The sequence below is a fragment of the Homarus americanus genome, unplaced genomic scaffold, assembly GCF_018991925.1.
Source record: "Homarus americanus isolate GMGI-L3 unplaced genomic scaffold, GMGI_Hamer_2.0 scaffold25013, whole genome shotgun sequence".
Classification (NCBI taxonomy): Eukaryota; Metazoa; Arthropoda; class Malacostraca; order Decapoda; family Nephropidae; genus Homarus; species Homarus americanus.
The window spans coordinates 10894677-10922134 of NW_024722158.1; the positions used below are offsets into that span (position 1 = coordinate 10894677).

The 27458-nt window shown below is 41.4% G+C and overlaps 1 protein-coding gene across 1 annotated transcript; it reads left to right on the plus strand.

Annotated features, from left to right (window-relative positions):
- Positions 1-3460: 3460 nt before the first annotated feature.
- Positions 3461-27082, plus strand: LOC121862200. Its single transcript, XM_042360298.1, has 9 exons — positions 3461-3536; positions 6117-6295; positions 15409-15487; positions 16556-16789; positions 17579-17730; positions 18469-18644; positions 20229-20542; positions 21965-22171; positions 22399-27082. Exons 1-9 carry the CDS (start codon positions 3470-3472, stop codon positions 22518-22520), a joined length of 1530 nt encoding a protein of 509 aa, XP_042216232.1. The 5' UTR covers positions 3461-3469; the 3' UTR covers positions 22521-27082.
- Positions 27083-27458: the final 376 nt, after the last annotated feature.

Genomic DNA, 27458 nt, shown 5'->3' on the forward strand with positions numbered 1-27458 from the left:
AATCTACTGTCTTCTGAGGAATCCTACCGTCTCCGGGACGGAATCCTACTGTTGTAAGGAATCCTAACCTATTCTGGGACGGAATCCTGGTCGTATTCTGAGGCGAATCCCATCATTCCCCTGGGCAGAATCTGATTGTCTTCTGAGGCGGAACTTCTACCGTCTCTGGGACAGAATCCTACCTCTCCACCTCTCTCCCTCCTCCTGCACGTCACCCTCCTCCACCTCCCATCCTCCTCCTCCACCTCACCTCCACCTCACTCCTCCCTCCACCTCACCTCCACCTCACCCTGCCCTCCTCCACCTCACCTCGTCCTCCACCTCACCTCGTCCTCCACCTCACGCCTCCTCCTCCACCTCACGCTCCTCCTCCTCCACCTCACGCCCTCCTCCACCTCACCCTCCACCTCACCCACCTCCTCCACCTCCTCACCCACCTCCTCCACCTCCTCACCCACCTCCCACCTCATCCACCTCTACCTCACCCACCTCCCACCTCACCCACCTCCTCCACCTCACCCACCTCCACCTGCCACCCACCTCCTCCACCTCACCCACCTCCTCCACCTCACCTGATTCCTCTCCACATCACTCCACCTCCTCCACCTCACTCCACTCTCTACCTCATCCACCTCTACCTCATCCACCTCCTCTACCTCACCCACCTCCTCTACCTTGCCCTCCTACACCTCACTCCGCCATTGGTTGTGTATAGCAGCGGGTCCATGGTAGTAGTATATTAATTTAATTGGATTATTGCATTCAATTTTCCTCTCTCCTTTGTCCATGATATTAATAACTCCAGGTCTCTCTCTCTCTCTCTCTCTCTCTCTCTCTCTCTCTCTCTCTCTCTCTCTCTCTCTCTCTCTCTCTCTCTCTCTCTCTCTCTCTCTCACGATGCTTAGTAGAAGAGTGTGTGCCTGTGGAAGTGAGACTAATATCCTTGGTTTACAATATCTCTCTCTCGCTCTCTCTGTGTGTGCGTGGGAGGTGAGGCGGCACCCATGTTACTAGGCGAGTAATTTAATTAGTATGTACGACTCCTATTTTGTCACCTTCATTCGTCCCTTACACTCACTCTCCCAGACATTCACTCTCACGGTACGTGGGAGGTGAGGCGGCACCCATGGCAGTGGGAGAGTAATTCCATTATGTAAAACAGGCAGAGTGCAGGGGAACAATGCCTCCTCTACTCGATTTGTCTTGCTTAGAACGTCGTTAGCAGCAAGCTTGTTTCAATAAAACTTCGCATACATTTACGCTCCTCCTCAACGCTTGAGTGTGTGTGTGGGGTTGGTTACGTCACAGTCGTTGATGACGTCACAGTAGTTGATGACGTCACAGTAATTGGTGATGACGTTACAGTAGTTGATGTCACAGCTGTTGTTGTCGTCACCACCAACGGCTGACCTACTTTACTCCTAAATTGACCTGTGTGTATGTAAGGTCCTCCGCCAGTGTTTGTTCGTGGAGGCGTGATGTTGTGGTGCGAGTATGTGTGTGTGGCTAGTATGTGTGTGTGGCTAGTATGTGTGTGTGGCTAGTATGTGTGTGTGGCTAGTGAGGAGAGATAATACACCTAAACAACACCAACTGGAAGCAGACATCGGACTATCTTACGCCAGGTGCTCCCGTGTACATGTGTTGACCGCCTACCTCTCACTGCTGACAGCCTGCTATAGCCATTCACATCCAGGTTTTGATACTCGTCAGAAATCAGCACTTGGTCGAGTTTTATATAGTTTTAAGCGAACTGTAAATTATCCCCTGTCGTAATATTTGCTTTATTCATGACTGTTGTGGAGTTTACATACATACATACATACATACATACATACATACATACATTCATACATACATACAAAAAAAATACACGTTTTATATATGAAAATTGATATATTTATGACTTCACTTATAAACGACACACTAACAAAAAAGTGATATATTAGAAATATAAATCTTAATATAAAAAATTTATGATTGATCTTGACATACACGCTAAAGTTTATTTCCGATTTATCTTGAATTTATTTCTGGGTATCGCGCTGAGTAAACTTCCGGGTGTCAAAGTCCATGAATAAATAATTAAAGAAGGTGTGAGTGTTTTGGCGGGAGGCTGGAGTGTTAGGTGGACGAGGGGGGGGGGCACTTGAGGTGACGGCAAGGAAGTACTTAAGTGAGTCTTAGGTGTTGGAGGAGAAGGGAGGGGTGGGGAGGGGTTTACAGAGGAGGGAGGAAGGGTGGAGAGGGAGAGGAAGGAGTAGTTTAGAAAGGAAGGGGCGAGAGGAGGGAGGCATGGAAATGGAAAGAGAGTAGGAGAGGAGAATGGATATGACAAGGAAAGGAAAAGGAAGGTTAGGGAACAGGAGGAGGAAAAAAATACCCCAAAACGCAAAAAAACACTATATATATTTGTATAAAATTACAATGCAAAAGAAATAAAATAAAATAAAATAAAAAATTAATTAAAAACTAATCAGTGTTGTGAAATTAAAAATAATTACTTTAATTTTATTTCGTACTATTTTTCAACAGTTAGTGAGGTTTGTGGCGTAGTGTTATGGCGAGTGAAAAGCTTGTTTTATCTTGATCAAATATTGTGTTAATGAGTACTGCTTTTTTTTTATACGTTGAAACAATTTTAACAATTTCGTGGCAAGGAAACAATTTGTGTGGATGAATTTATTTCGGCCAATATTTTATATGCATGAAGCCGCTTCGTGTTAATGAAATATTTGTGTCGGCTGGGGAAAAATGGGCAAAATTTTCCTCTAGAATGGAAATTTATTGTGTAGGTTATTTATTGGAAAAAAAACGTAAATAATTAATGATAAAGTAGTGAAGGAAAAATACAAATGAAATAATAATATACACTAAATAATGTACTTTGTGGGGGGGGGGGGGTTACATAATTACTCAATCCAGGTGTGTGTTATCGATGAAGGTTGACCTCGAGTGGGAATATGAAGTAGGACTTAAAATTAAACATCCCTCCCTAACAAAAAAACAATTAAAACATGATCAGTTAGGTCGGGAAAGGAAGTCATTGAATCTGACTAAACCAAGCTAAACATGTGGCGGTGTTTTGTTTGTTTTTTATTTGTTTTTTTGTGTGTTTTTTTTCTCTATGGAAAGTTTCAATTGTCGGGGAGGTGTAGTCTCTTTCCACGCTTTCCCTGCCCTCCCATTCCTTTCTCTGCCTTGCCCTTCCCCTCCCTTTCCCTCCTCCCCTCCCGTTTCCTCCTCCCCTCCCGTTCCCTCCTCCCCTCCCGTTCCCTCCCATTCCTGCCCCTTTCCTTCCCTCCCTCATTCCCAATTTTCCATGGGAAATGCCAGATGCAGGACGAACATTGACTACGCCTTACCCTGCGTTACTCTTCATATCATCTCGCTAACAACCTTCTCGCTAACAACCCCCTCTCTAACAACCCCCTCTCTAACAACCATCTCTCTCTCTCTCCTTGACAGGATGTACAACTGCCGGAAGTGTATGGTGATAAACATGAAGCACAACAACATTATCCAGTACAAGGAATGTGAGTATGACTTGTTAAACTTGTAGTGTATTGTAGGTGAAGTATTGTATTGTAGGTATTGTAGTTATCAGTGTAGGTAAAGTATTGTATTGTAGGTATTGTAGTTATTATTTTATTGTAGTGTATTGTAGTTATTAGTGTATTGTGTATTTTTATGTATTGTAGTCATTATTGTATTGTAAGATTGGTATATATATAGGAGCAATGGTGGTTATGGTAATGTACTTTATATAAACCTGTAATTATGGTATGTAACTACCTTATGACCTGTAATTATTAATTCGTGATTATTTGTACTATTAGGGTTATGTACTAGGGACGTGTGGTGTAGTAGAACTTGTTAGAAGCAGGTAATTAATTTATACCAGCCATAATTAGATAGATTACAAGGGCTCTTAAATAGTACACTCATGAGTACACTTAGCTGAGGACGAACGGTGAGCTCAGAGTACAAGCAGGGTGTGACTTGTACTCGTGGTCTTGTTAATATATTACATGGTTAGAGATGAACTAGTGCTAGTAGTAGTACTAGTAGTGAGTAAGGTCAAGAGTGGGGGGTTTACTAGTACTAGCATTGTGTGTGAAGAATGAGGAGGAAGGTGTGGAATAAAGAAAGGAGGAGAGATGGGAATAAGGAATAGGAGAAGATAGGAATATGTAGGAAGAGGAGGAGGAGGATGAAGGTTAATAAGGAAAATAAGGAGAAAATATATCAGAAAGAAGAATAAACAGAAGGAACACGAATATAAAGGAGGGAGAAGAGGAGGAAGGAAGGAAAATAGGAGCGAGAATAAGGAAGCGAGAAGAAAGAGAGGGAAAAAGGTGATTATAAACACGTGAATTGACTTATAAACAGAAAGAAGGAACAAGGGAAATGAGTAATAATCTGAGCTTAATTCTTCACGACGGATAAACGTTTGATGGAGCAATTTTGGTAATAATAATAATAATAATAATAAGCATAAAGAAGATGAATGGGAGGAGATAGAGCAATGAAGATAATTGCCCTATCAAAACAAAGGAACAAGAGGGAGTAGGGGGGAGAGGTGGAATGTTTGGATAAAAGTGGCGATATAAAATAGAGATAACGGAAGATTAACCTGAATGGAAACAGAGAAGAGTAAGAGAGAAAGAAAGGGAGAGAGAGAGAGAGAATAAACCAAGAACACAAAGAACAAGGGGAGAGTAAATAAGGGAATGATGTAACAAGAAGAAGGATGTGATTAAAGAGGTAACAGAAAGGCAAGAATGAAAGAATGGAATAGATTAAGACGCTGGATGACAGAGAGAGAGAGAGAGAGAGAGAGAGAGAGAGAGAGAGAGAGAGAGAGAGAGGGAGAGAGAGAGAGAGAGAGAGATTTTAATTGTGACGTTCGAGGAAGTTTTAAAAATGTGAGGGAAGGGGTGTGGAAGATGGGAAGGAAGAGAGGAGAGGCATAGGAAAAAAGAATACAAAATTAGGTAGAAAGTAACGAGAAAAGAAGACGATGGGAGAGACGAAGAGTGAGATGAAGTCGAGAGAGAGAGAGAGAGAGAGAGAGAGAATCATAAAGAAAATAAACAAGAACGATAAAGCTATTAGCGAACGAAAGAAAAATATTGACGAAGCCGAAGCGACGAAGGAGAATAATGGAAGGGGAGGAGAGAAGCTGTAATAAACCAGACTAATGAAGGGATGGGAAGAGAAGCGATGTATGTAACAGGGGTGAAGAAACATGGAATAACGTATAGATGGATAAAGGAAGCGAGGTGATAGTAAATGGGGAAATAGAGAGAAGGAAGAGTAGTAGTTTAATAAATGAAGGAAAACGAAGAGGTGTTGATAAATAGAGGGATGGAGATGGGAGAGATTATGTAGATAAATGAGGAGGAAGTAGAATGTAGAGACTAATAAATGAGGAAGTAGAGAGATAATGATGAATAAGGGAGAGATAAATATGATAAAGGATGGAAAAGGGAATAGGTAAATAAATGCATGAAAATGGGAAAATGAATAACGATGAAATGTAATAGTTGAGAGAAATGCAGATAATAACTCCTACCAGGTATTTTCTCAAGAGTACTTGGTCATTCCAATCAATAACCAGGTAGTTTATCGCAGGTACTCTCTCATGGTATCGAGTACTTTTTTGCTTGGTAATTGATCTTGACGCCAGGATTGGTATCTGGGTACTCTTATTGTATACTTTATCTTAATACCAAGTACTTCCTTTCTAGTATAAGATGGTTTATAATAATACCAGATACCTCTTTTAATACCTAGTACAGTCCGGGGTCAAAAGTTCACTCCCCGTGGTGAAACTGAATCACGGGAATGAGTCTCCGAACTGACTTACCCTGATTGTTGTCTTGTTTGGGGTCGATGCTGTTTCATTTTGGGAGGGAGGTTAGGTAGATGATGTTATTACCTGGCTGTATTATTATAAGTATCTGCAGTCTTATAGTCCTAATACCAGGTTAAATGATCCCTTACTACCGATACCACTTGGTTGCACTTGTAATAATACCTGCTAGTTATAGTTAATACCTCCTCCTCCAGATACCCACTAATACCACCACCACTACCTCCTCCTCCAACAGCGTACTGCGACGATACGATGGAGTTTGACCTTCCGAGGTTATGTCGGGACATCACGGGAGACGCCATGTTGTACTCCATGTTCCGCCTGAACTCTGAGCCGGTCGCCTGCCCCTTCCACGGCCCCCTCACCTTCACCTACTCCAGGGGCTACGGCGAGTGTGAGCATCCAGTCTCTCAGGTGAGTTTTTGTGTTTAATTTGATTATGATTTGGTCTTACAGTCCGGACGGAAGGTGGGTGGGTGGGTGGGTGGGTGGGTGGGTGGTTCTATTAGGAAGATTATCACACATTATGAACGCCTTCTGATGGGTTAAAGATGGATGGATCAATTTGCCTTAGACTTTGAGACAGTTATTATTCTGTTGTTCGTGGACGGATGATGATGAATGCCCCTGGGTGGAGGTGTAGACTTTTTTTTAAATAGATTTGTCCAGCGAGGAGGCTAGTTTATTGTGACACACCCCCTTGCATCCTGTGTAAGGCGAAACGTTTACAGCGACCAACAGGGAAGCATGTTGAGTTGTCCTGCATATACTGTTCTCCCCCATCACTACAAAAAAGGCCTCGAATATACCCCCCCCCCTGTTTATACTCGTTGCTTCCCACTACCTAACCTAACCAACCCTGCATTACCCATCCCCGATTATAAACTTGATAGACCATACTCTCACGTATAAGATACATATAGAGTTTAGAGCGACTATAACTTGCGCCTTTATGGATCTGTCGTCCGTAATTGGATATCTGTATAATATCTCAATGATTTTAATTACCCTTCTTACGCTAATTACTCGCTGCCTATGATTGTTCAAGGTCACATTTACCTTAACACCTGCCCTTAACACCTAACTCTTACCTTAAAACTTGCCCTTAACCAGGCCCGTCCTTTAGGGGGGGGGGGGCGAACAGGGGCGACCGCCCAGGGCCCCGCGCGTGTGGGGGCCCCGCGGGGCCCAACACTAGACCCAGTGACCTAGGACACATTACATGTTGACTGGTTAATCTGACCTGACGGCTTACGCCACCATCGCAACCGTGACATAAGAACATAAGAATGGAGGAAACTGCAGCGGGCCTATTGGCCCATACTGGGCAGTCCCGTTTACACCCAACCCCTATTGCTCATATAAGCATCCAACCTATGTTTGAAGCTATTCAGCGTATTCGAGTTAATGATGATATTTGGTAACTTGTTCCATTCATCCATAGCGACAGTCCCATGGGGGTTGGTGGGGGTGGGTTCCTCTGACCGCATAATCTGGGGCCCCGCAGTGGCTGAGTTGCCCCGGGCCCCGCACCCTCCTAGGGACGGCCCTGCCCTTAACACCTAACTCTTCGTTTATCAAGTATTGACCGAGTGAATAATTTAGTGCAGAAAATCTCAAGTGCTCGTCTTATAAAAGTGTAGAGTTGATAATGATTTGAATTATCAGCAAGTCGGCAAGTGCGCGGCTGACATATTACCTAGGAGTGAGGAAGTAATGTCAGCGGGGTAATAAAGCCAAAGAATTGTATTTTAATGTCAACAAAAGAGGCAGTACTTCCTCGCTTGTATTTTTTCGCTGTAAATTGTTTATTATAACCAACAGAAACGTCAGTATTTAATAGTTGTTCCGAATGAGTTTTAGGTGACCAAAACCTCCAATGTCGACTAACTTGTAAAACCAAATAAAAAATGAAGAAAGAAACTCTTAACTACAAACATTACTATGACATTACCAAGAGCGGTCAGACGTTGTATCAGCGGTGTTGTCTCCCGCGAATTATTTGTCAGGTGAGGGGGGTTACCTGGAACACTCCCGATGCTGTAGAAATGTCAATGATAATATTTGTATTCGGGTATAAATAATTTAATTCTGTGTCCTGGTTTTAAAAATCTCTCCGCTACGCAGCTTACCACAGCCACCATATTGCACCATACCATACAGGACCATACCGCAGTGTACCATATTACAGCGCATTACATCACAGTGCACTACAACGCACCACACCATACCACACCGCACCACGACGCACCACACCACACCGCACCACAGCGCACCACACCACACCACCTCCAGTCACTCCATCGTCTTGTATTATTCATTCCCTGGTTAGTGATTTATGTGCAGGGTTGTAATGTTTGGCTGCCAGACGAATACCAGAAAAAATTATGTTTTGCCAGGGTCGTTTTATTTTTAAGGTATACGGTTGTTCAGAGGCTAAATTTTTTTTGTTATTTTTGTTTTTCCGGATATGCTTTTTTTTTTTAATTCTTTGATAAGTATATTTTTGTCATATATTTTGATCTTGTTTATATGTCTGGATATTGAAAATCATGGAAAATTTAAATACACTGAACCCTGCCTGGCTTAACCCTGCCTGGCTGAAACCTGCCTGGCTGAACCCTGCCTCCATCCATGTCTTGTGACCTGTGAACTGTTTGACCCAGTGTGGTAATGATCCTCCACCTGTCCATTAGCAAATGAACAATCTCTCTCTCTCTCTCACACACACAGGGGGGGGGGGGGTGGGGAGAGAATACACCACCAACACATCTCTCTCTTTAGATATCTCTCCCAATATCTACCTATTAGACTTATTTATACCATACTATATTATCCTATACTATATTATCCTATCCTATAATGAAGGTCGCTATTCTTTTCATGTAGTTTTCACTGTATTTTATCGCATATTTGTTTGTTTTATTATTTCTTTTTTGCTCATCATTTTTTATTTTATTTTCGCGTGATATCTCATTGAGTTACGACACTTACAACTCTTGAAATGTGTTGGAAGGTTTTAGCAGTATTAAGTTCCCTTTCGTTATGGGGGTGTTAAAACTGGTCTTTATAGTGTAATCCTGTTACTGTCGGGTGTAGAGACGAGGACGGGTGGGTACACTGTATCAAGTTTTATTTAAAATATCTGAGCATTTAAACCTTTTGAGTCCCGTTCCCCACCTCTGAGTACATTGAGTGAGTTAGTTAGTCCCCTTAGAGTACGATGGCTTTAATCAATTTGAATACAATGGCTTAAAGTTTTGACTACTATGAATTAAACTCTTGAGTACGATGTGTTAACCCCTTGAGTTCGATGGTTTAGCTTTGTGAATATGATGACAACCTCATTACTACACTGATATAGCCCCTTGACTACACTGATATAGCCCCTTGAATATGATATACACTTCTAAGCTTTTAAAAACTTTATAGAATTTTATTTATATTGAAAGCCAGAAATTGATGCAGTAATTATGCCTAAGCTTTATTAAAATCTCCGTTTACATTGTTTTTATATTATGAACACACATAGTTCTTAAAGTATAATAGTGCAACTCAACCGTATGAACATCATGTACTGTTACACCTCCGTCACATGTTGTTCACCCGTTGTATAGTTTTCAGTTGAACATAATGCGTAGTGTAGTGTATATTGTGTCGAGACATTCTCATACACACGTCTGTATTATAGGAGCTGTGAGTGAGAGTGGCATCTGTATATGGTGTGTATATTGTATATGCCTCTGTGTATATATATATATATGTTTTTATTTGTGCATGTAGTGAGAGAATGGCTTTTGCAAATGTATTTAAAAAGTGTATATTGGAATTTACATATGCCACGAAAACAAACAATATTGATTACATTAACAATTACAATGGTGAATACAAATGCTTTTAGCTTGGGGGAGAGAAGTCGAGTCGTAAAAAGAAATATGAAGAAAGAAATGAACTTTTTTGTCAGAGGGGAAAAAAAAGGCGAAAAATAAGTGCGCCGGTAGCCTTTTTTTTTAATTAGGGTAAAAAGTTTGCTGAATACAAAATTATTTATGTACATTGCGTTCATTCCATTACCGCCATGAGAGAGAGAGAGAGAGAGAGAGAGAGAGAGAGAGAGATAACAGAACGAATACTTGGAAATGACTGTAATCTTCACTGAATTTGTTGGAGAAATATAATGTATTTTCTGGGCCAGTGAAGGCGTTAGGTATTGTGTCTGTCTTCATTAGTGAAAGGAGTTTATTCTTTCACCTCTAAAAAAAAAACAAAGGGTATTTTTATGTATTTAATTTAAGTATTTAATTCCTGGAGAAGTTTTTAGTAGGTAAATATATAGGAAGAAAAAAGAGGTTTTTTTTATTTAATTTTTTCGTTGTCGGGTAAAAATGTGGAGAGCTTATTAACGGGACCCAGAAATTAAATGTTTATTATTCAGATCAGCCTTATCGGGGTTTTAAATTAAATTACTAATTAACTCGACTCGTAATCAAATTGAAAGAAAACATTTAATTATTTTGAAAACTAAACACTTGAGTGATTATTACATGCAAGCAACACTAACACTCAAGGTTAAGGTCCACACTTAACGAGATAATGCTTGAAAACTTATTACTTAAGGATCAGATCCAGGTTTTCAAAGGATCACATATTAACAATTTCTCGTAAGTAAAAATGTGAGAATTCTCTTAATTGGTTCACCTCAGATACAACAAACACACAACTTCCAAAATGGCAACAAACTTACCCTGAGACTGTACCTTAACTCAATATATTTAACAGCACCAGAAGAAACTTATCGTATAGAATATAAATAAAATCGTAACCGGAGAGTGAGGTGAGGTGAGGTGAGGTGAGGTGAGAGGCAGGCAGGCGAATCCACAGAAAATGTACAGTAGCTAAAACAACTACCCTCATATACCAATATTTATCGTCCATGGTCTCGTATTGTTTCCCACAAAGTCTGCACAGATAGTTGTTTCAGCTACTGTACATTACTGAACACCTGACTAATTACCTTCATATTGCTAAGTTTATCGATATTTACTTGGAAATAATAGCAATTAATAACACCATGTAGAAGGGATTAACATAACATCCAGCACATTCATTTAGTCACAAATTAACCTAATACATCCTCTTCTTTTCGATGTAAATATAGATCATTAAAAATAATGTGTTTTAATTAGGCTGTGGTAAGTGTAGCTCCTGGTGATTCTATTAAAAGTTTCATGGGAATTTGCATGACGATGTTACCAGAGTTCATGACCCTCACCACGGCCTCTTTCTTGTCTATGTTTTAACACAAGGTCATTATATCCGGGTTTTTTCATTAGCCTGTGAGAGGGAAGATATTTTTTTTTACTTTTTTTCACGTGTAAAATTTTATAGGCCAGGCGTGCAGACTAGGGCGTGGGGTGCTTAATATTACAGTGTGGGCGTGTAGACAAGGGCGTGGAATACATAATGTGTTACAGGGTGGGCGTGTAGACCAAGGGCGTGGATTACATAATGTTAAAGGGTAGGCGTGTAGACCAGGACACAGTCTTAGTTGAAGAGCTTTATCTAAACTAGCGAGTATGTCATTATGTGTAATCGTCGTTGTTGTTGTTTTAATATATCATGGTGCTTCAGTGACCAGAGTCTTTAAGCATCATGGCTCTGAATTCTTAGTTCAAAGCCCTTAAGCGGTAATTCTTAGTTCCCACACTAGACAACAGAACGCTTTTCAATATGAAGGAAGGCCGTCGTTTCTGTAACCCAAAAATTTTATTTCTGGACATATCTTTACTTCAAGAACTAGGTTGTTAAACACGTAAACCAAGTCACTTTCTACAGTAAATAGCTGTTTTAAAGTACGATAGGTGTTGTATCTGTAATCAATCATCATGTGAAAATAGGTCACATTGTTTTGACAACCTGTTTCTGGCAGTCGGGATACAGCTCTTGAGTACACATGGAGGAACTGTGGTCGGCAATCAAACGCCTTCACATTATTAACTATAAACTAGGTATTCTTTCACAGCTGGGTGGACTGAGGGTGCCCAAACCTAAGGACAGGTGTATAAACTCGGATTCTATAGACTACTGTATATACTCGGCATATAAATAATATAGTATTTATCATATTTGTCCAGTTTACAATTATGTAATCATCGTAGCCACGCCATATAATGTTTTCATATCAGGGGAAACTATTGTAACTCATTTTGTTCATACGTGATAAATCCGCCCCATTGTCCCTTTGTAAACAGACCTAAGATAATATTATTTACGGGTCTTTTAATAACGTGCCAGCAGTGTGATGTAGTTTCCAGCAGTTCTGTCAGGCCGGATGTTTGTCTGGAGGTATACAATGTTTTTAGTTGTTTAGTTTGCCCAGTGAGCGCCTTTCCTGATCTGACTGATGTTTCTCTCGCGGAAGGGGTGTCTTTTCAAGGGAATTCATGAAGCCAGTGAACAATTCTCGGTTATAATTGTTTGTAAATGTAAAATGAAGAGGGTTTGGCGTAGAGGCATAAAGAATGGCCCCAGTATATAGATTGCCGGCCAGGCTTTGGTATTTCTACGATACCTTTAAGTTAATTTGATATTTTATTATTTCAGATTTCGTACTAAACACGATTATTATATTAGTGTAATAATACTCTCCGTGTTTTCATATTTGATCATTAATGTAGGGAAGCGCAAGATCATTCTAACTGACCATTATCCTCGTTTTCTAAAGCGGGAAATATCGTCAGTTTACCATTGACGTTTATTACATTAAGAGCGTGTAATCTGCCCCCTGTGTGATATGGAATTAGGGGAGAAAAGCCTTCATTTAGTGTTGGTGAGACGGCCCTTTCCATCAAGGTAATTTCGGCTCCCCACGTCGGCCCAAACCAACCCTACCCGTTTACCAGCATTTAAACCGGATTTATCGGATGCTTTCGGATTATCTTCGAAAAAAAAATAAGCTGAGGTAGCCGGATGCTGGAGGTTAGCAGAATGTGCGGCGGAAGGAAATTAGTGGAGGGAAGAGGTGGTGATCATGGCACTTATGAAAGCTGTCGGATACGTCGGCTTATTTTACAGGCTCTTGGTGGGTTCCCGCTGCTTACAGGTAATGTTTGTTTTTTCTCAGCACCTAATATGGGCCATTGTGGAGATTACGTATAAACTAATTCCATACCTCATCTACCCCCACTTACTCCCCCCTCTCCCTTTCTCTACACCCCATTATGAGGCGCTAATATCCTGCCCACCCCCATAAAATTTAGACAGGTGGTGTTGTGTTATGGGTTGAGGCCAAGATAAATAATGGTCGCTTATGGGTGTGTGGTTCAGGAGGGTGACGTAGGGTGAGGTGCTGGGAGGTTATTTTGAATAGGTGAGAGAGAGAGAGAGGTTCCCGGTCTGACGAGAAGAGATAGGGAGAGACATTCCTTCCTGGTGAGGTACCGGGAAGCGTTGCTGATGAAGTGGGGAGACCAGGAGAGCTAATGAAGCGTTCCTAATAAGATGAGGAGAGATAGGGGGTTGGCTTCCCTTCTTGGTGAGGGAGGGAGATAAAGGGAGGTGTTCTTGGTGAGGCAAGGAGAAATTAAAGCGTTAATTGGTAGCGAGGAGTGAGTATACGATGCTAAACAAGCTGTCATGAAGTATAGGAACAAAGTTAGGGGTAAAGAACAGTGTATAAGCTTAAAAGTATACATATGAACAGAAAGTCAATTGTAAATAGTTAACAAAAGCGTGAAAATAGATAAGGAAATGAGTAAATGCTTTTATATGCCTTTCATACCATACAAACGCTCAAGAGTAGACGAGTACAGTAAATGAGTACAGTATATGCCTTAACCTTTTTGGTATAGAAAGTTAACTCACTAACGGTTATAAAATACAACTCACTTACCATAGAACACTAATAAAAAAAATCTTACGAGTCAAGTAAATGAATAAACTTAAAAACTCCACAAAGCGTTAAGAAGGTTGATATATCTACCTTTAAGATACCAAACAGCTCACGGGGGTCTCGGGGCTGTAGGAGGGAGGGAAAAATAACCAAGCGTCGAGATACACAATGGTAAAACATAGGCATTTTAAACCGTTACAGAAAATTTCAATAAGAGGATTTGTGTTTTTTTTTTAAGGAGGGTGAAAAATGTAGCCAGGGTAAATGGACAGTCTTGTGGGAGAGTAGGGAAGGGGGAAGGAAAGGAGGAAGGCAGTGAGGAGAGATGGAGGAAGGGTGGGAAGGAACAAGGAGAAGTTGAAGGTAGGGTGAAATAACTGGAGAAGGGATGGAGGAAGGCAAGGGAAGATGGAAAGAAAGGAATAGAAAATATAATAAATATTACAATAACATGAAAGCAAATTAAATTTATCCGAATTAATGATTCAAAAAAGTGACGAGAAAGAGAGAGAAAAAACAGTAATACCAACAGCAACTTCCATACTACAGGACAACGTAACACTAATGAAACCTAAGGAAGAAACTTACTTTGCTCTCCCAGTTTTGTTCGAATGAAGGTCGCTGGTGTAATTGGTGAGAGCAGTGGGATCGTAACAGATTATAGTAGCGTGTCGTTATGGTCGAGCCATCTTGTGTTACCTGTATGTGTGAGACGCCCGTAATGACACTTCTCTTTACTGTGAATATATAAAATAAATGAACGCGTGTTGTAGTAGCAATAATGTTATTTTTACTGACATTTTCTTGCATAAGCAGATTTATGTTTGCACTTTGTTTTTTTTGCAACATAAGAACTTTTTATAATGTGATATGCACTGTTTCCACCACGTTTAATTGTGGATAGAATAAATGTGTTGGGTATCTATAGATGTATAAATAGAAATGCTGGTATATGAGATGTGTAGTGAATTTTCTTATTTCATTAGTGTAGTGAACATACTTATAACAAATGAGTAAATATTTTCTTTGGCAGATGTGTTATGTATGCTTACTCGATGCGATTTGTAATACAGTATACTTGTTCTATCACGCTTAAAGAATATAATGCTGTATCGTGTGTGTCCTGAAAATGTATTAAATGAGAGGTAGTCGAAAATAAAGTTCTGTAACAATCGACCGGATAGTTAATTGGGTGTATAGAAACCAAAAGTTGAGTTACTAAGTGGAATTGTATGTTAGTAAGTCATTAGTAGTGGTATTGACTGTTCATGTGTAAGGTAATTTTTTATAGTGATATGTTTTTAGTGTATTCGTTAAATCTAGCATCTTAAGTTAATCGTGTGTAATATATTCGCTCTATGGACTGACAATACCGCACTACACTGCACCTATGTCAACTATCAGTAGTGAGGAATACGTGGGGATGTTTATCTATATTATACTTCTTATATTAACGGTATAGTACTGTACACTGTTATTTCAGCAACCTATATATACTCCTCCTATGGATTGTCTGTGTATTGTACTCATTATACTCATTAATGGGTTGTATATGCAGTCTACACATTCTATATTGTCTTTATGTGGTAGACTTATTCTCAAAGTTGTCTATATGACGTTGTGTTGTATCCTACAGGTGGACTCGTGTGCTGACGACTCCCGGCTGCTCTTCCGTCACCAAGCCTGTGCTGATGTTCCGGGCTCTGAGAGCTTTGGTCTGTATCTCTCGACTGTGTTATATTCCTTAATCTACAGTCTAGTGTCACAACCTTCCATATCCTGTAGTGCCAGTGTATTATGCAAGATTCCTTATCCTGTAATGTCAGTGTAGCATACAAGCTTCCGTATCCTGTAGTGTCAGTGTAGCATACATCTTCCTTATCCTGTAGTGTCAGTGTAGCATACATCTTCCTTACCCTGTAGTGTCAGTGTATTATAAAAGCTTCCTTAACCTGTAGTGTCAGTGTAGCATACAACCTTCCTTAACCTGTAGTATTTTAGCATATACCTCAGGGCTGGAAAAACCCGGGTTTAAAAAAAACAGCCCACCTGGTGTACCAACCCACCTGGTGTTTAGGGTTTTATTGTTTTTTTTACCAACCCCTAAAGTAGCTTACAGTATAGCAACTATTCCCCAGAATATTAGGCGCACACAATAGATTGGGACTATATACACTACAAAACTCTTGGTAGCAACTTTGACAAGTGGTATGATAGTAATGTCAAATTAGTATTTAGAATATTGATATAGTTGGGAACTGGGTAGTAGTAAGTGGGGAGCGTCTTCCTCCTAGAGTGTTTTTGTCAACTGTTGTCTATGTTTTGTCCATCTGGACAACCCGGGCATGAAATGGACAGGAATGTAACGCGTCCAAGCCGTGACCACAGGGTATCACCGAGTCAGCTTGGGAGCTGAGGAGGATTGGAGGAGTTGAAAGCACTAGCAAGTTAATGATTTTTATTTATTTATTTTTTGTTTTTGAGGGGGGGTCAATTTTGCTAGTCCTGATATACTAGTGTGTTAGCTTATGTATCGAGCTTCTAACACGTGTAAAACAAGTATCACGCCTTACATGTACTGTACCTGTACTACACTCAATACCAACATAACTTTCTTCACATAAGCGTCTCCATTTTCTGTTACAGATGCGCCACATGACCTTGGCTGTTCCTGCGCTAAGATAGTATTCCATTCTAATACAGATTAATTGACATGCTTAACTACGCCAAAATACAGTACCGCTAATTTATTTACTTAACCACGTGTCATTTATTTTGTACAGTGGAGGAGTTGGTGTGTCTGGCGTCGTGGAAGGAGGGGTCGAACCACTATCTGGTGGGGAAGGTGGACCACATCCACGTCAAGAGTGACGAGGACCGCTACCGTTGTTTCATCTACGAGCACCCACGCCACCAGGGCAACACCCAGACATGGAACCTCGCCCAATCTGCCGACGCCACCTGCCAGGGGCTCATTTCCGCTCACGAGGGCAGCAAGACCATGAAACTCTCCAAAGGTAATGACGTTTGTGTGAGCTTCAACAAACATATCGGTATGACCAATGAACTTTCCCATAGGTTTCCACATTTTTATAAAGTTCTCCAAAAGTTTTCACATTTCCATTAAATATCAAATATTTTCACATGACTTACCATATTCTGACGTGAGAGCAAATTAATATACTGTATATCACCTTAGTAAAGATGAAATTAAACTACCTGAGTAGATAATACACACAGTCACTCAGTGTTAACACACACACAAGCTTGACCTTTTAAAAATATGTAAAAATTCTCGTATTTTTTTTTCTTCACATACACAGTACCTTTCAATTAACCATCGGCAGCAACAACAGGGTATACGGAGTTTAGATCAGTGTTATTTATTATGAAGACATTCGTGGTTTAGGAATGTGCGCATTTATGATCAATGTAGTCTAATGGTGTGTGTGGGGGTAGTGTTCGGTTGTTTCTCTCTCAAAAATAGCTCTAGAACGGGTCGTGGATTCGATCAACTTTTGTTAATTGAGAGCAGATGGCAGGTATCAGTAGCAGATGTTAGAATTCGTTTACATGTGATTGCGGTTTCTAATATTAAATCGTCTTTCTTTTCAATCAGTGCATATGCTGACTTGGACTGTACTCCACCAACATTCAAACCAAGTTTCTCTCTTACATCTTAGCCTTTACTCTCTTTTCCAAATTTGTGTAATTTGCTCTGTCTCCCATGTTAAACATTCTCTTCTCTGTTAACCTTTACTTTCTCTTCATAAACATTTACTTAATCTCTGCACCACCTCTGACAGTGACTCACAATGGGAGGAAGTGTAAGTTCCCTAGCTGGTTGACGGTCCACAGCCACTGGCACACGCTAGACAACAGCAAGAGTTATTTCGTCTACCACAAGAACACCTCCATCAGGATCAGCGACGGCACCGCAGCCCCAGAAGACATTGAGGTGAGTCCCTTATCTCCTCGGGGTATGTCGGGTTAAATATTTCAGGCCTTGGGAGTGGGGTCATTCAGGAGGGAATCCTACATGTTGAGGGGAGTCCTTCAACCTAAGAATCGTTTTAGGGGAATCCTTGGATAGATTAAACCCTCCCCTGAATTAGGATTAAAACCTAAAACGTTCTAAAACTTAAGATTAAGAAATAGTTGGCCTTTCAGCTCCATCTTTGTAAGGTTAGCTTAGCTTACCTCAGCTCAGCTTTTCTGTGATTTGAACTTTAGACACAAGGACCACAATGTCTTAAGTTTAGCACACAACAAGGCCCACAGTATCATAAGTTTACGACACAACAAAGCTCACAGTGCATGAGTTTAATGCTGACCTTTTCTGACGTCTGTGATAGTGACGGAAGCTTATAATGAGTGTCATGCATGTTTTGACCTCGCTCAGTAATTAATGATGATTACCCTTGATTATTGATTGTCTCGATCTCTAATGACATCGATTGATCATGACTCCGACAATGACTTTACGTATAGTGCTGACCTTTTTTGATCTTGATTTAATATACATGATTATTTGTAAGTCCAATAATAATCATACTTGTTATAACTTAGATTGTTAATAACACCGAATTCCCAAAGGATGTCATCACAACTTTGCCCTAACATTCCTTACACCTGACATTTACCCCAAGACCCGATTAATAATGTCCGTTCTTCCACCTCACCATCACCCCGTCAGACCCGCGGACACACAGACTTCCGGCTGGTGTGTCACAAGTACGAGAGTCGCCGGGATCACCACGAACATCGCCGCTCCGGTGATCACCACGCCAGTAGCAGTGATCACCACAAGCATCACCGAGACCACGCTGACGAAGATCTCGTTACCGTCGTCGCCCACGTCACAGTAGGATGGTATGTTCGACTTGATATGTATGTATGTGTGTGTGTATGTGTATGTGTGTGTGTCTTTCTTCATGTAAACAAATTCGTCTCTATGTATGTGATTGATCTTACTATTTGTTGGGTTATCTCTAAGATTCTCAGGTTTGGATTATTTTTTGCCATAAATAGTGTTTACAAATCATGTACAGACAATGACATAGTTAACTCCTGTACACTCGCCTGCTATGTACAGTTTCTCAAAAAAGTTTTGTGTCCACTCTGTGTAAAACAAATGAATAAGGTCACGGATGAAAGATATTGGGACATGCATTAACTTTGGTATGTAGTTTACATCAATAATGCAAATGTGTGTTTATTTCTGCGTAATTAATATGATGATCGGTTACCAAATGTAGTAGGATCAGTATACCACACATACCAACCCTCCCGTGACCTGACGAGTTGCATGTAGCATTTCAGAAGTCATCAGACCCATTTTGGCAGATAGTTTTTGAGATACTGTACACCTAGACACACTACATAACGCCTCCTGTACACCTAGACACACTACATAACGCCTCCTGTACACCTAGACACACTACATAACGCCTCCTGTACACCTAGACACACTACATAACACTACTGTACACCTAGACACACTACATAACGCCTCCTGTACACCTAGACACACTACATAACGCTACTGTACACCTAGACACACTACATAACGCCTCCTGTACACCTAGACACACTACATAACGCCTCCTGTACACCTAGACACACTACATAACGCCTCCTGTACACCTAGACACACTACATAACGCCTCCTGTACACCTAGACACACTACATAACGCTACTGTACACCTAGACACACTACATAACGCTACTGTACACCTAGACACACTACATAACGCTACTTTACCTCTAGACACACTACATAACGCACTAGACACACTACATAACGCCTCCTGTACACCTAGACACACTACATAACGCTACTGTACACCTAGACACACTACATAACGCCTCCTGTACACCTAGACACACTACATAACGCTACTGTACACCTAGACACACTACATAACGCTACTTTACCTCTAGACACACTACATAACGCCTCCTGTACACCTAGACACACTACATAACGCTACTGTACACCTAGACACACTACATAACGCCTCCTGTACACCTAGACACACTACATAACGCTACTGTACACCTAGACACACTACATAACGCCTCCTGTACACCTAGACACACTACATAACGCCTCCTGTACACCTAGACACACTACATAACGCTACTTTACCTCTAGACACACTACATAACGCCTCCTGTACACACATTGCCACACTGGTGATGAACCCCATACATCACCCTAACAACTGCTCCTTAACTAAGCCTCTTCTTGGATTGGTTGGTGAACTAACGCGACTGGAACAGGGAATAATGTAGAGCTAGTTCAAATCGTCATTTTGTTCTTGTTTTTTAAACACCCTAAAGTATGTTTTATGTATATACAGTATATGCAAGTAAATGGACCAATCATAAGTATGTGTGGCAACGTGTTTATATCTTAGACATGAGCTAATATTTTGTTTCTCCCTGAGCAGTAAGAGTGGGTACCAGTGCCTACGGATCTACCGCCGGGACGAGCACGTGGTACAAGTGAGGTCAGGGGAGCTGGGGCTTAAGGCTGAAGAGGCGTGTTCCAGCCACTACTGGTCCCCCACCACAGCCAACCTCACTACCCTTGTGGCCGCTGGAGGGCCTCCGGGCCCTTGTGGACCCTTTGGCCGGTATCACGTACCAGACGCCCTCGTGCCCTGTGCTGGCGAGTCCCGCACCTTCACCCACATCACAGTAGGATGCAACTCCGGCAACACGCTGCAACTCGATGCTCGCTGCCCCGAGAAGACTGTTTATGGTAAGCTCACATATTTGGAGGTTCAGACGGTGTTAGGTCATTTCAGAACCAACTAATAATTATCAGTTGGGTTAGATTATTGTTATTAGGTTATGGTTACGTTAGGTTACACAAACAACGAGTCCCTTAGTTCGCGTGTCCCGTTTTTCTTTTGTTTTGTTATATTATTTTACGATATCCTCGCCCATGCTCTAACACCTTAATTTTTAATCACATTTAAGTACAGTAATTGATGCAGCTAATACACTTACCTAGCTCTTCACACTCAGCAAGGGCCTTAAAGAAGAGAAATCGCACTTGGCTGATAATGGAAGGCAGGCGCTCATTCATCAACTTGTACATTGAAATAAGCTGTTTCGTCGAATTGAGAAATGTAATTATTTTTGCTCTCGTACAGCTAAAGCAAAATAGTTCATGTTTAGTGGTGAGGGAAGGAGGGAGAAACAGACAGGCACACGGACACAGAAATTGAGCTTCAAACACGGAGAGAGAAGGGTGCGTCATACCCTAATTGTTTGGGTGAGTTATGTTTGTTCACGAGGGTGATGAATGGTGACAGTGAGGCGTCGCTGTGTGTGGCAGGGAGAAACAGTTCGTCTTACACCCTACCCCCCCTATTCTTGTCATTACCGGCTGCCGCCTCGTGAGTCGCGGCTGTTGTACAATAGGCATGAACCTGTTCCCGCTGGACAAAAAGCCGCAAAAGCCTCTGGCGGGTGACCACGCAAGAAGAACATTAATCTAGCCCCCTTCATTCCACCCCCGCGGCGTATCACTGTCATGACCAGAGGCAGCTCAAAGGAACACGTTTTTCCCCGCCCGCGAGGAAGCAACGTCCTGCAGCCACTGTTGAGAGGTTTTTGTAGTGGGTGTTCAGTGGTGTGTGTGGCAGCTATGCTTGCTAGAGGCTCCGTCCTCTTGTTTCCCTCCGCTTTGTGCTTTGAAAGTCTTGACATATCTATTTACCCGTACAAAGGAATCGCCTGTTTGATGTCCATAAACAATCTTAATACAATTAGAGCCATCGCAGGAATTTTTTAGACCCAGGTTGAATTGTATCCTGTTGAAAAACTGTTATTTGGGGGAAATTACACCTTCAATTTATCATGTAATTAGAAAATTAATTTAAACTGGTAAATTAATGTGACCACTTTATTATGGATTATTAAGCAGGGAGGGGGGGGGGGGTTGTCCTACTTGGCAGCGATCACATGGTTAGGCACCCCAGCTTATTTCATCTGATCAAACACCTTAACGCTACCTGCCGCACGAAAATAGATATGTATATTTCTGGTATAATTCAACTATAAATGGAACTTCTCATAAGCAAAGTCAGTATGAATGTGTGTGTGTGTGTGTGTGTGTGTGTGTGTGTGTGTGTTATTAACTGTGCTAATCAATAGTGTTGGTTGTTGTCCACAGTATTTCACTGTCACGGTCAATGGACGTCGGAGGGAGTGACGTACGTGGTGGCCTCGCCCATGTCCCGGGCCTCAGGGGCTCCACGCCGCGTCTGCTTTGCCTACAGTGATGATACCCGCACCAACACACTTACCCTCACCGCCCGCCACGACACCTGCATCCAGCGACAGCACGACGCGCACATCGCCATCAACGCCACGCTTGCTGGTACGTCTACACTCTAATCTTGGTATACTGTACTGTAGTACAACTTTGGTAAAGTCGGTGAACACTAAACAAAATAAAGGATTGCTCAACATTAAGAATAAATTTGATGTTTCTTCTGAACTACTGTAATGTAAGATATAATATTTCCAATGTAAAATAACATAGTAGTGCAATTGTTAACATGAATTATAATGAATCTTTGTGTTAATGGTGCGTTGCACCCCCAGGGCAGTGTGTGGAGGGTGGCAGAAGCAACTCGGGAGGTAGCAAGAGACTGGCAGGAGGACTGCTTCACCTCATCTGCCTCCTTATTCTCACCATCATCCCGGCCTGTGTAGTTTCATTGTAGTTTTGGATGAGTGAGGGTTAGTGCGTAGTAGCGGTGTGAGTGTATGTGTGTATGTGTCTCCATTGCTTGTATTGGGTGTATAAGACTACATTGATGTCTGCAAGTACGTGGAGAGAGTATGAACACAAGAGTCCGCCAGCCACTTACCGTGTCGAGTGTCTTGCTGGTTGAGCTGCTGAAGGCCTCTGTGTTTTATAGCTCGTAGGACCTGTTGATAAAAAAGACCTATTGCTTAAGAGTATTTAGTTTCCTATTCCTGGTGTAAAAAGACAGGTATCGGCTGGGGGCCCCGTCACCCCCAGAGGGTCGCGTCCAGGGGAGGCTGGCAGGTTCCCTCTCTCACAGTCCTTGTTGAGCACGTGTGTACCTTGTGTTGAGGTTCCTCTCGATCTTACATGAAATAAAGAACCAACTTGAGACTCTTATCCCTAAATGTCATCCTTTGTATTAACCGCCGAGGGATGAGACGTACAGTACATGTTGAAATTCCTCTATGTGGGAATTTTCCAGACTCTTATCCGGCCACATGAGAAGCTGCGTGACCTGCCAGGCTCCCTCCGGTGACCCTTGGGAATATCTGTGAGACGGGGTCGTCGCCGCTACACCTCCTACCTAACCTACTGTTCCTCTCCACCCCTCCCTCAGGTCAAGAGTAACTGCTTACAAGGAGTTACTGTTACCTGTTTCCTGCTGTTTTGTTTGGTCTGTTTCTCTGTGTCTTTCATCTGTATATTTAGGTTCTCCCACATGTGTTAGAGATGGTTGACTTACAAGTGTTAATGCTGTCCTATCACATTGTTCCTCACATCTTGGTTACTGCCTCGCCTTCTGGGAGTTGCGTTATATCCCTGTATGAAGGTTCTGTCAACTTGCGATGACTGGAGAAAGAGTACACTGTATTTCTTTAATGCTTTAGCTTTATAAATATAAATATATATATATACTTTGATAATTGTATGATGGTCCACCCATATTTCGGTGGAAGACGTGTTGTGATATTTGTTTAATGTATTCACACAAGAGATGGACGAGAAATTCGTTCTATCTCGGCAGACAACACTTTCCGTGTGATGAAGCTTTGCTACCAAATGAGTGTATCAAGACTTTATTGTGATGAGTGGCAAGTGGCCGGCCTGAAGCGGCAGGCGGGGGCGTCCTGGACACAAACCTGAGGACTTCACGCCCGCGCATTCATGCTCACGCCCACACAAGAGACAGTGATAACCACAGTGGTTGTCGGAGCCTTACAAATGCTGGGAATGAACTCGTACTCTCCCACATACAGTGGCTTGTGTAAAGTGGGTGTTGGACACAACTATGTGGCAGTAGAATTAGACCAAGAGATGAGTTGCCCAAGTAACTCTGGGCTGAGTGAACGTTCTCAGACTCGCTCAAGTGGTGTCCCACACGACGGTGGTAGCGTAGCAGCCGTCAGTGTTGCCCCCGCCCGCCCCGACGCGTGCACCGTCAAGGCCACCTCTTGTCCACATTTATGTCGTTTGCCCATCATTTAGGCGCCTTTGTCGTGCTTGGAGTCAACGTACCAGGCTTACTAAAGGTGTTGACAGCTTCATTTAAGACTCGCAGGTGGTTAATATGTGAAAAATTCTTGTAGAAGACGAGGTATCCAAGAAACTGACGCTTGGTCAGTTACCATATGATTGTTGCTGATAACATAAGTGATGGTCACCTGATGTGCTGTGCTTCAAGGGCGACGAATGATGCCATTAGAATATTTGTCCCTATTATTTAACCATTGTGATACTGTATGGGAATGGCATACTAGTCGATTCTAATGATTTTTCGGTTGATATTTATTGACACAGAAACTTTGGTGTTTTTTTTTGGTTTGTTTTAGAAAATGGAAAATGTATTATTGGTATAATGTTAGTATGAGGTGTGAAGACGAGGGAGACGACTACGTTGGAGCGTTTGTCCTGCAACACCCACCTGCCCACCCCACACCCAACACTCTTGAAATTGTAATAATGATAAAACAGCCTATCACTAAGTGCCGAAAATTTTTGATATGTAAGTTTTGGGTGTAGTTATGTTGACCAAAAAGAATATAAACCATTAATACGTTTGTCACTTTATCTGAAGTTATTACAATTTAGGAAGACTGAAGGTTGGGTGTAGATGAGGCAGGAGTTCATCTCGCGGCGTCTTGCTAAGGGTGCCTTAACTTATCCCCCTCAAAGGAAAAGAGAAATTGGTTTTATTCACGATTATGAAAATATAATTCTGGCTCTGTCACGCTGAGGGATAGATTATTATACTGTGAGGCTTCAACAGGAGGACGACACGTCACAACCACCTGACGACCTCCAGTGAGTGTCCTCGCCCCATGATGACACCCTCGGGAGGCGTACACTCTCGCTTCTTAAAAGTACTCTACCCCGAATAAACCTTTGGTAGATCACGCAAGACTGTTGATTAATAAGCCTACAGTCTCACTAAGCCAAAATATCCAAGAAAACCACAATAGAAAATGCTTAAAAAAGCTGCAACATTGGTTCACAACGTTAACGTAGAGCGAGAAGGTGGCCGGGTCTTATCGAGGCTCCTCCACCAAAAGTGTTTCTTCTGCTCATAAGATTGTTTTCCTGTGTTATTATGATTAATGTTTTTATTTAACAGACTAAGAAGCCTTAGCCTAGCTAGTAAAGAAAGAGGAATTTTGAGATGTATAAAATTTGGCTTGTATATATTATATGTAGGTATAATATTCTTTCCAATGTCCTGCTTGCCGCACTGTATGTCCTCACGTGCCTATTTCTCCAAGTGTTTAACTGTCCTCTTTTTCTTGTGTTTTCTTTTCAGTCTTGATTCGCTTGGTTCTTCCTTGCATTCCTTGGTTCATGTCTGCCTTCCTAGTTTCATGCCTGCATTCCTTGGTTCATCCCAGCCTCCTTTGGTTTTTCAATAGATCAGTGTGAAACTCTTGGTTAGGGTGGAACAAGAAGCTGTTCATCGAGGTATGGTCTTAGTATGCTGTCACATGACCCAACTCATTCTAAACCTAACCCACTAACTACAAACGTGACCCAGGCTGACCTAGCTCTTAATCAAACACAACCCAGCAAAAAAAAAAAAAAAGATAATTTATGTGACCTCGTATTAGGTTATGTTTAGTTCGGTCATCAAAAGTGTTCGTGTCACCCCCCCTTACCCTTGTGGAATAAAAACACACACACACACACACACACACACACACTCACTCACTCACTCACTCACTCACTCACTCACTCACTCACTCTACTTACTTTCCGTGATGGTGACGTCAGCTAAAATCATGTACTCCAGATGGTTTGTTTCTTGTGCCTCTCAATCTAGTTCAGTCTTAAGTACGTGAAATTAACTTCTTTTTTCAACACTAATCCTGATAAGAAATTGTTTATATGAGTGCGTTGTATACATCTTTACCTATTTTGTGAATGATTTTTTTTGCGATAAATTTTGTGTAGTGTCGAAGGAATTATATTAATCTATTTTTGGCACATACTTAATGAACACAAAATCAAAATCAAATTGTAGGAATAAAGGGAAAATATTTGTATTCTTGCAGGAGGAATTTAGTAACTCCCCTGACCATGTATATTGTATTATGTATATGTAGCAAAGACAACCACGAATGGGGATCGGCGGACTGTTAAACATCGAAGTCATAATGTAGCGTTTAGGAAACAAGTAGATTGTTTACGTTAGGGCTGTACAGTAACAAGTCTATCGTTAGTGGAGCTGCCAGCGACAACTCATCTGTGAATGTTTGTACTATATATCGCTTATCTATTGTCCACATTTGGTATTAAACATTTCTAGAATATTGACATTGTTATATAATTATGCAGTATATTTTGTATTGGTGTAAAAATTTTGTTGATTATTTTAGAATTGCATTTACAGTCAATTGTCGAATCATTTTTTTTAAACCATGGAGAAGTCGCTGGTGACGTCACTGGTTTACCCAATCATTCCACACTGCCCGACGCTCACTCGTGGTTGTCAGATGTACAGGGATGATCTATTTTGGTCCCGTCAGTCTTGGATAAACAGTCCAGGCGCGCTGCCCACGTAATATTGTGCCCTCCTCTCACATGCCCCCGTATCCCCCTACCCTTCAAGACAACTTTAACGTCCCCCAAATACCCTATACAGTACCTTAAATTAGAAGTCAAGCTTAGGCCTCCCAGCGGAAACGCGATTGCCCACTAAGATTCAAATATCCAATGTTTATAAATAAAAGATGCGCTATTTCTGCTGGTCAGGCTTAGTGCTGGCCTGGTGTTTTAACATAGTCTAGAGTGTATTTTGAGACAATTTGCTGATGAAAGTCCACAAAAAAAAATATTTTGATAATGTCTCGACCATTTTCACATCCAGTTGTTGGGATACGAAGTCTCACTTAAAACTAACCTCCATTCCCCTTTCCACACAATTTCCCTTTCCAAACTCAACCCTCCTCTACCCGGGGCAAGTGAGGGCGAGGACTCTTCATTGTAATCACAAAAAGTCTATAATGATTATAAGAAATTGGGTTAAATACACAAAGTTACAGCTTTTATATGAGTTTCATTTTCCTTTTTTTAAAGGTATCCTTTCCTCGGTGTAAACGCCTTAGTTAAGGAGGTTCAGGTCACGGGCAAGTCGAAGGGAATAATTGATTAAATGATTTAGGTGTTTCTGAAGACAAACCAACCCGCCACCAAAAGGGTCAAAGTAAACCATCAGCTACAGGTAAGTTTAACTCTGGCAAAACATCATAACTTGTGGGACAAGAAGAACGTTGTACGAATTTAAGTGGACCAACCTTACAGCAAGTAAAACAAAAATGTTGAAACATTCTTATCAACTGAAAACATTAATATCAACCTTTAAACAGGGAAACATCACGAGGTGAACTTTCAGACAAAAGTGCAAACCAAACCAAACCAAACG